This window comes from Poecilia latipinna, unplaced genomic scaffold (genome assembly GCF_001443285.1).
Source record: "Poecilia latipinna isolate Pla-1442-1.1 unplaced genomic scaffold, P_latipinna-1.0 Scaffold308, whole genome shotgun sequence".
NCBI classification, from domain to species: domain Eukaryota; kingdom Metazoa; phylum Chordata; class Actinopteri; order Cyprinodontiformes; family Poeciliidae; genus Poecilia; species Poecilia latipinna.
Window position 1 is genome coordinate 716,385 of NW_015112924.1, and position 10,011 is coordinate 726,395.

The 10,011-nt window shown below is 36.8% G+C and overlaps 2 protein-coding genes across 2 annotated transcripts in view; one reads left to right on the top strand and one right to left on the bottom strand.

Moving 5' to 3' along the window:
- Positions 1-1,739: 1,739 nt before the first annotated feature.
- Positions 1,740-6,336, top strand: mecr (mitochondrial trans-2-enoyl-CoA reductase). The gene is made up of 10 exons (XM_015034688.1): positions 1,740-2,028; positions 3,705-3,802; positions 3,901-4,032; positions 4,121-4,264; positions 4,480-4,582; positions 4,694-4,796; positions 4,889-4,962; positions 5,062-5,122; positions 5,862-5,934; positions 6,029-6,336. Exons 1-10 carry the CDS (start codon positions 1,838-1,840, stop codon positions 6,190-6,192), a joined length of 1,143 nt encoding a protein of 380 aa, XP_014890174.1. The 5' UTR covers positions 1,740-1,837; the 3' UTR covers positions 6,193-6,336.
- Positions 6,337-6,548: 212 nt separating this feature from the next.
- smpdl3b (sphingomyelin phosphodiesterase acid like 3B) overlaps positions 6,549-10,011 on the bottom strand; it is a 7,498-nt gene continuing 4,035 nt past the window's right edge. Inside the window, exons 3-8 of the mRNA XM_015034687.1 lie at positions 9,197-9,294; positions 8,953-9,096; positions 8,677-8,846; positions 8,095-8,275; positions 7,884-8,017; positions 6,549-7,726 (exon numbers count right to left, since the gene is read on the bottom strand). Coding sequence (XP_014890173.1) covers positions 7,364-7,726; positions 7,884-8,017; positions 8,095-8,275; positions 8,677-8,846; positions 8,953-9,096; positions 9,197-9,294 — 1,090 coding nt within the window. The 3' untranslated portion in view covers positions 6,549-7,363. The remainder of the gene's footprint in view (positions 7,727-7,883; positions 8,018-8,094; positions 8,276-8,676; positions 8,847-8,952; positions 9,097-9,196; positions 9,295-10,011) is intronic.

Sequence of the window (10,011 nt, forward strand, 5' to 3'; positions counted from 1 at the left end):
AAAAATGGTCCCTGAATCATTGCTACATTCAATTTCTTTCTCTTCGACATGTTTCCTGTTGCTGATGCAGCACAGCCCACAGGGCCAACTAATTTGACCTTTCACTTCTGAATTCTTTAGTAAAATGACTCCTTTCGTGTATTTATTATAATGTCTTTTCTTTAATGTCCTTAAGAAATCTTGTGGGAGTGAGTTGGTTCATGTCAGGGCTGTTATTGAGACCTTGCCCATGTATTGCACATTCCTTTACTACATTTAGAAATAATATTCTAACAAGAATTTTTTTTATTCAACAGCCCTAAAATAAGAAAAATAATAAATAAATAGAATTTTTAAAATCTGCAACAAATCCTCAATAAAAGACTCCTTGACCCTAATCTGTGGCTCTTCAGCTTATATTTATGGGTGAGAAGCTTCAGTTGTTTATCTGCTGTAGGAAAAATGCAAAGGGCCGTGACTCTCTTGCCCTAAAAACTGAGATTGCACAGGAATTTGAATAAAAGGAATAAGTCGTGTTTCGTAAATACACTCGTAAACTTTGGCAGTTCTTTCATAATTGGTGCTGAGTGAATCCTTCCTTCTGTTGACCTCCAAATAATCAAAATGAAGAAAACCACAAAGCACATAAAATATCCCCCCTTCTCAGCAACAAGCAGGGGATGCTAATACCCCATTGATTACAAACAGATACATGTATCTATTTATTTATGATATAGCTACCTTAGCTATACCTATCATTAAATTCTGGTGAATCCAATCCATTTGGAAGATCACAGACATTTCTTGAGGAAATACATTAAAATCTTGATGACACTAAATGTTCTTCTTTTACCAAAACAGAAATTATCGTTTTTGGATCAGAACCTCTGATAAAGACACTGCTTAGACAATCACGTGATGAGGATGACATTGAATTCATAAAGTGAAGAATTTCTGATATTTTTGACAAGGATATGTCACTTAAATCCCGTTCTAAACAAGGTTTTAGGATTTTCTTATTACACCTCTGGAATATTGCCAAAATTAGACATATCTTATCCAGGAAAAATTCATCCATGCATTTGTTAGTTCAAGGCTGGACTACTGTAATTCTTTACTATCAGGAACCCAACAAAATGCAGTTACAAGCTTTCAGTTGATCCAAAATGCTATAGCAACAGTTCTGATGAAAAAAGTTAATATTTGGCTTCCTCGTTGGTTTCCTATTAAATACCAAATATAATGTAAGATTCTCTTACACCTAAACCAGTCAATAACCAAGCTCCATCAAACATCAGAAATCTGACTGCTCCATATGCTCCAAATGAGAACTGAATGAAGTTTTGCTAGATTTAAACAATTCAAATGAATTGATAGAGAAGTCACTGTTTGTCACAGAATCAATGTGTTTCTTTTCTGAATTGAAATATCTTAGTAATTAAACTTTTCGATGGTTATCTGACTTATTGGTAAGCACCTGACCTATGAATTAGGATTTACTTGTCTTATAAAAGCAAACATGAAGTAAACATGAACATCATCTCAACATTTTTGGTGTGACTAACAAAGTGAGTAATTAAGGTTAGTTGTTGGGTCTCTCATATAGCTTCACGTTTCATGAAGTGAAAGAACAGGAAAAGAAATGAATTCCTCTCGACTTTTGAGACAGAGTCATGTAGTATCGCGTATAACCACCAGGGGCGCTAATCTCTGTTTATATTTTCAATGACAACCTCATGCGAAACAAACATGGCTGCCGCCGCTACACTAGCCTGGCAGTCTAATGCTGCCTTAAATTACAGCTATTATTAAAAATATATTTATTACTGCTAGCTGTGAAGTTGTGTTCTGGGTTAAAATGGGGCTTCCGGTTCTCTCGGCTATTTTCAGAAGCCGGGCAGTTTGTCAAAGAGGCTTTGTGGCTATTTTAAATTGTCCGAAGCACATGAAAGCTAGCGTTTCTCTCTTCAGCCATTCAGCTGGACGCTGCACACAGACCTGTCAAGCTCTGATCTACCGAAAACACGGAGACCCTTCTGGAGTGGTTGAGTAAGAATATACGTCTGAAAAAAAAAAGCATTAAAGATTAAGTTCTTTCTTTATTTTGCAAAGACTTACCCCCCTTTGGATCCATGTTGCTTACTTTTTAATGTCTCCTCAAACGAAACTTAATGCCACATCTGTTGCAAACCAGAAAAATCTCACCTCCCTGTGATTGTCGTGTTTCTGGCTTTGTGCTCATAAGTGTCCGCCGAGGTTCTTGTAAGGGAAATCCCTGAGTAGCACCGAGTTTGTGGTGAATGTTTTTCCCCTCGAATGAGCCCATCTCACCTTCCGGGGGACTGATGGGCACATTGCAGCCCACACACCAACTATAACAGCTTGTTTTCATGATTGAAAACATTATGCTCAAAGAAACATAAAACAACATTGTGTGGTGGATACAATCACGCCTACCATATGAAAACGCAGATGTTTTTACACCTCAATATAAATTAATGCTCTTATATTAATAGGAACGTTTTGAATTTATTTAATAACCCCAAAAGAAATACCTTGAGTTTATGTCATTCACTATATTTATTGATCCCTTTCACATTTATTTCTTGAGATAATAAATTCCTGTCTCACAGTTTCATAGGACTGGATTTACCACTTTCCCAATCCCACTTTACTGACATTGGTTTTGATCATTAAGAAAAACTAAAACTTAGTAATTGTCCAAGGTAACAATTGTTTTTGTTTGTTTGTTTGTTTGTTTGTTTGTTTTTTACTCATTCTGGGACAATGAGAGCACAAAAAAAGCAATTTTAGTACAAAACCAAACATCAGAAACCAAAACATAATACTTTCTCAGGGAGGAATTACTGTTCAGGCCTTCCTCTGGATTTCTACTGTCAGCAACCTAATATTGAGGTAGAACAAGGTGTATTAGTCAAATTATGAATGACTCCAGGCTTGTCTGTTGACAGTTTTGTGTATTTTTTTATTTTTTTTATAACTGCTAATATTTTGACAGATGTTTTTAATTCCAGATGGAGTCATTGACGGAGAGTTATTGGCAGTTCTACTGATGTGTATTTGGGGTTTTTTCACCAAAAGAAGCACTTAGTTTCATTTTTAGCAATGTTTTCTCACTAACTTTCTGTGATCTTTGTTTCTCACTTTGAGAGAAAGTAGTTCAGTCTACTTATGTGCTTAGCTGTGTATATTTCCTGATGACATTCTTAAGTTTGCTACCTCTTTAATTTTTCTTTCCCATAGATTTCACTAAATCAATATGCCTGATTTATGAGGTGTTTTTTGACCTGGATTGCTGCAACTTACTGTACCTGTTCCTTTTCATTTCCCATAAAGTACCCCTGGCTCAATGGTTTTGTGCTTAACTGTATCTAATTTTTCCTGCAGTGAAGCCTTTCACAAAGCTGTTATTGAAATTATCCTTATGTGTTACTGTGCTTTTTTGTTTTAAATTCCATTGAAGGTACCAATGGGTACAGATGTTTTTGTGTAGCAAACCTAAATGGAAGGATTGATTGAGCTATGAATTCTGCTTTCCTTGTTTTTTTCATAAAGAGTACATGTGGCACAGTTTATTTATTTTTTTTTTTCACTTTTTCCAGATATTAATGTTATTCTGACTGTAAAGCAACATAATAGGACTAAAGATATCATGGTTTGTGTTTTTTGACTGAATCTTGTATTGTATTTTTTTTCCATTCCAGGTTGGAAGATGTACCAGTGCATCAAACAGGTGCAAAGGAAGTCCTGGTTAAACTGCTGGCATCTCCAATAAATCCATCTGACATAAACATGATTCAAGGTATTGGTTGGTTTTATTCCACATAATGCACCAACAACAAAAAAATACATTATTATGAAACTACTATTGTATTTCTAACAGTTTTTTTGTGGGTTTAGGCACCTATTCTATCCTGCCAGACCTTCCTGCCATTGGTGGCAATGAGGGAGTGGCTCAGGTCATTGAAGTGGGCAGTCAGGTGAAGTCTCTTAAAGCAGGAGACTGGGTAATCCCCAGAGACGCAGGGCTCGGTAAATTAAACCTCAAGATTTCTTCGTTTAAGAAAGTAACATTTTCTGTTATCTTTTTGATCTAGCGCTGTTTGATTTGTGCGAGCAGGAACATGGAGGACAGAGGCAGTGTTAGCCGAAGATGACGTTATCTCAGTGCCAAACGACATTCCTCTGCTCTCTGCCGCCACACTGGGAGTCAATCCCTGCACCGCCATCAGGATGCTCTCTGACTTTGAAGATTTGAAGCCAGGTAAGCTGCTACACACGTAGTCCATATGTTCTTATTTCGCCAAACTCTTAAGCCATTGGGTTTTCTAGTTTCATAAAAACACCTCAGTAATCATTCTGAATGAAGACATTTTTCATTACATTTATTGCAAATTTTTTTATGATAAAAAAAAAATTAAAAATAGTTGGGAAGGTGTCTTCATAATATAATTTTTCCTCAATTTTCTGCCCTAATAGGAGACTCTGTGATCCAGAATGCAGCCAATAGTGGAGTAGGGCAGGCTGTCATACAAATTGCTGCTGCAAGAGGAATAAACACTATAAATGTTATTAGAGACAGGTAAAATGCCATTTAAGCACCCAAATTTAACAGCATTTTTATTAACCTTTTAAATATTTTTTCTTGTTCTGAACCATGCTGAGGGTCTTGTTTGTTTCATGCTCTTCAAAGGCCCGATTTCACACAACTCAGTGACAGGCTGAAGGCTATAGGTGCCAGTCATGTAATCAAAGAAGAGAGCCTGAGGCGACCTGAGATGAAGGAACTATTCAAGGTCTGTTGTTTTGAAGATAAGCCCACTGATAAAAACAGAAATGTGATGTGGTTTGGGCCTGATGTTCAATGTATGACACCTTTTTTTAATAGACATGTTCAAAGCCTAAGCTGGCTTTAAATGGTGTCGGAGGAAAGAGTGCAACAGAACTGCTTCGTCATCTACAGTGAGCATCTTAGATAGTCTTTATTCATCTGTCTTTTTTATTCGGTCTGAACAAATGACGAGTTATTTTTCTTTTTCATTCATTTGGTTCTGTTTCTAGAGTTGGAGGGTCTATGGTGACATATGGAGGAATGTCTAAGCAGCCGGTGACTATTCCCGTGGTAAGGCATGATAACAACAGATAAAGATAGATACAGTGACTTATAAAAGTATTGATACGTCTTGAACATTTTCACATTTTGTCACATCACTACCATGTATTTTACTGGCATAATTATGAAGTGAAGGAAAATAAAAATCTTAAATGTATGACAGAAATTTCTATCCAATGGTATTTTTTAAACTGCAACAAAAAGAACGACATTTTGTTGCAGTTTTGGCAGCAAGTATTTTGGCGCTCGTCTCTGCTCGCTTTTCTTATCTTGGAACTAAAATTACTACCAGTTCTCCATTAAAACAAAAGTGATCAGACATTGAAAGGAACATCTTGTTTCAATTTTAATTTTAATTAATAGATTCTCAATTTGAAGTAGGTCTGGACATTGACCGGGCAACTCTAAAGCATAATCGAACTTCAATCTAAAACATTGCTCTGCAGATCTGGCTGTATGATGTAAATCTCTACAGGTTACCAGAGGACTCTTGGCTGCATGTCTCATTAGAAAGGCTCTCCAATGATATGCTGTCAGCTTATAGGCAGATAGTTATGGCTTGGGTGGTTTGTAGTTTGAATACAAACTACGAAAAGATGACGATCCTTTTCAAACATTCAGATAAAATCAGAAATGTGAGAAAAGTTTAGGGATATGAATACTTTTGCAAGTCACTGAAAATTAGATTAGCTGTTGCTGAAATGTTTTCCTATTGCACACTAATTCAATGTGGTGTCTGTGTCTGCAGAGCGCTCTCATTTTTAAGGATGTAAAAGTTCGGGGTTTTTGGGTGACACAGTGGAAGAAAGATCACACTCACAGTAAGCAAGCGTATTACCAGCAGTGCGAAATGAGAGTGAGAGTATCACAAAAGATTTTTAAAGTAGGTTTGCTGTTGTCATTTTTTTTCCCTAGATGGGAAGGCATTCAGAGCCATGCTGGATGAACTGTGCTCTCTCATCCAGCAGGGGAAGCTAACAGCTCCTGCCTGCACAGAGGTGCGCATACAAGACTATAAAAAGGCCCTGGATGCAGCCATGCAACCTTTTTCTTCCCGTAAGCAGGTCTTAATTATGTGAGAGTTCTGCTTTCATTAACCAGTCACCACAATGTCGTGACAGAAGTGAGTGAACTAAAGTGTAACCTCAGGCCCATGTAACATTATCGTTGATCGAGTTACCAGTAAACCAGTTACAGTGCTCAATAAACATGCTTTCTCAACAGCCTCAAAGTTCGCTGTTTGTCTTTTCACCTCATAGTAATGCATCTCAGTGTTCGGTTTACAAGCAGTAACAAAAATCATATCAAACCTTTATTTGAACAGAGGCAATAATAGAAGCTATAAAGATACTCAGATAACAGCTGTCTTGCTCAACAACAGATTACTGTGCTTCTAAAAAAAAAAAAAAAAAAGAAATATGAAGAGGAGTGACACTGTTATCAGGAAGTGTATTTATTGCTGCAGAAATAACAGTGCAGTGACGTTTTTTTTGTTGTTTTTCCCTCTCCATTTAAATAACAGTTTCGGTGGAGAAAACATTTACCATAACTTCATTCAAAGGTTTGAGTTATGAGAATACAGTTGTTATGCACAGTCTAATTTAAGCTGAATGTCAATTACTATAATTTTTTAACATGTAGGTAAAAATCTGAAACCACTTCTACATTAGACGTTTACAAGAAATGTCACCATAGACCTGTCACTGTTATATATGGGGACTGTTATTCTGGAATCTCCAACCTCCACCCCTCTATGATCTAAAGTGTTTTCTCAGCTTTTATTTTAGGTGTGTAAGATGTTTGATGTTCTATCTTCCAGTAAGGTCTGACACATTAAATTCAGCTGGTCAACTTAAATATGCGTTAAAATAAATGAACACTTAATTCTCCATTAATATTGATGGACACAGGTCTCTGTGAAAAGTCAGCTTCTTTAACAATTAACTTATGTGTATTGCCCTCGTTACTGAGGGTGACTGAGCTTCTTGATTGTGTAGGCCATGATATAGAGGCAGCATATTTTTCTATAAATTTTTTCTTATGTTATGTACAGTTATTACTTTTAGGGAAACTGATTAGCCATAATCATAAAAATCAACAAAAATAAACATCTGAAACATCATTTGAAATTATTCTGCTCATGCATTTTTGGATTGAATGCCTAAAATAAATAAACTTTTTAAATAATATTCAAATTAATTTAAGTGCACCTCTAAATGTCTTAGAAACAAACTGTGATGCCAATCATCTCTACCAGCCAGTGATTAGCACAGTTGCTGTCATAGAAACAACCAACAGCAGCCCTCCATAAATAGAAACGGCTCCTTCCTTCAACAGGCATTGCTCATACCTCTTAAAATCTACTTCTCTTGCTGCACATACATGGTCAACACGGCAGTCGCCATCACACTCTGTCAGGTCGTAGCTGACAGAGTTGAACTCGTAGTACTTCTGCAGGTAGCAGGGATCGGCCGCCATGCGTTCCAGAACCTGGTGCATGGAGCCCGGAGAGGCATCGGGTACTCTGAAGCTCTCTGTCAGGCGGTACTCTTTCTCCCAGCGTTCTGCGTCTGCATTGGCGTGTGTGAGGTTCAGATAATATGTCACCACATCCTGTTCACACAAAGGGGTTGAAAGACAACACGAAGCAGAACTTTAAGCGTGAGAAGTATTATTTTTCTGAAGAGCTTACAAACTCCTAGCATAGAAACGGTGTCACCTGCAAGCTACGGCTCCCATTGAAACGATTGCATGAGTGAGCATTACTTACTTTCACCAGCAATGTTTCAGTGTCATATTCAAAAACACGAATCCCGGGGTTGTTAGCTCCGTCCTTGACACCAGGAAGTGTTGTTTCCCACGGTGTGACCCCTGGGCTCAGAAACATTGCACTTATGGGCAAGCCTGTGGAAACAGAGTTCAAGTCTAATAGTTGCAAAGAAATACCATTTCAACCGCAGTCGTGAAACACTTTAATGTACCTTCTGTGGTATAGAACATGCGAAAGCTGTCAGTATGATGATGGCCAAAGAACTGCCCGATTATAACCGAATGATGCTTCTGAATCAATTCCAAATATCTCGTGTTGAACTTTTTCGTGAACCATGATGTACTTCTTTTCTTCTCAAAGAAACCTGGAGGAATATGACCAATGATGTAGACCTGAGAAAGTAAACCAAGTAAAGTTAGCCCAAATCATCTGTTTAGGTTTCTTTATTCATGTTAGAATTGAAACAAACTAAAGAGGTTTAATATTTCAAACATGGCCATTTTTACACATTGCTTAGTCATGTGAAAAAAATATGACACTTTGTTAAATACTAATTTTTTTTTATTAAGAAATGTCCGTGTCATTTTTATCTCTGGAGGAGAAAGAGATTAAATTACAGGTAAATCCCTCAAATGTCATTCTTTAAAGAAAATATATCAACAGAAATGTCCATCCTATCCACTAATAACTAGTGTTACTCCATGCACCCACATTTTTTAGCGTAGGTATTACATTTTAACAGGTTCTGGTTTTTTCACGACTGCTTATACACATACAATGTCATGCTTTATACCTTCTCTTTGTTGTTGCTGGCTGCTGTAAGGGTCTGATCCAACCAGCTAAACTGACCTGCTGGATCATCATCATTCATGGTCTCCTTGTTCTGATAGTAGTAGAGGTTGGTGTTGAGGACCAACACTCTGTAACCTGCTCGGTTCAGGAGCTTTTCTGTGTAATATCCACCTAATCAAAAATATATACAGTATATTTCACTGCCTAGTTTTGCTATGAACCATGCAGTTGTTAACATTACAAGCTGATATTTGGAGAACAAATGTGCAAGAGTCACCATTTTTAAATGATTCTTTGGAGTCTGCCTCCAGCCAACCACGCCACATTTCTGCTATTTTGTCATAGATGGAGTTTGGGCCTGGAGGAAGTTGACTCTTGGGGTGGTAGTCATGGTTCCCCAGTGCAGAGTACACTTTTGTATCTGTAAAAGGCAACATAATGAAAACATTTCATTTCTTAGATTAAATGTGTAGATATCGGTGTTAAATTGTTTTCTACATAAGCACCCAATGATGTCTTACCTGGAAACACCTCAGTTATGATCTGAGTTAGATTGCCAATGATGCTGATCACCTTCTCTTCTCCTAGATCCTCATTTTGGACATGCGGTGTGTCATCTCTGTAATATTTCAAAATACCCATTTTAGGGATTAAAGACTCTAAAAGAGGGAACTGGTTGTTTCAATTATAAAATCCAGTGATGGTTTCTGGAATCGGTCATAACAGGTGATGACAGCTAAATTAGTTAATTATTGCTTCTGGATATGTCCGCTAAGGCGGGATTGGTAGCCCAACTGCATTATGCACATTAGGCATTAAAAAAAAAAAGAAACACACAACTGCATTAAGTTTGGTATTCAATGTCATGTGATTCACAGATTATTTTTGTTTCTTAAATCTAGATCAGAGGACTGCAACCTGCATCTCTGGAGCCACAAGTGGCTCTTTGTAACTCTGGCTAAGAAGATGAAGAACAACTAATGTTTATAAATACAGACGCAATATCAACAAAATGCAGGCTTTGCATTTGCTAAGCAATGTCAGTTTTTTCTTAGCTTGGAAACGTGTGCTTTTATTTTTTTCCCCCACAATTTTTAACGAATACCAAGAAGACAATGTCTCAATCTTCTTTTTTCAATATTGGTTTTAATTTTATTTTAATACCAAAGAAGATAAATAAAATCTGTACTCTTCAAAAGTTGACAGCAGATCTCTGACAATACATATTCATCAAAAATGAGAAGTTTTTTTTTTTTTTTTTTTTTTTTTTTTTTTTTAAAAAGGTTTTTAAAAAGTGGGACACAAATTTTTTTTTTTTCGCCCTTTTGGTTAAAAT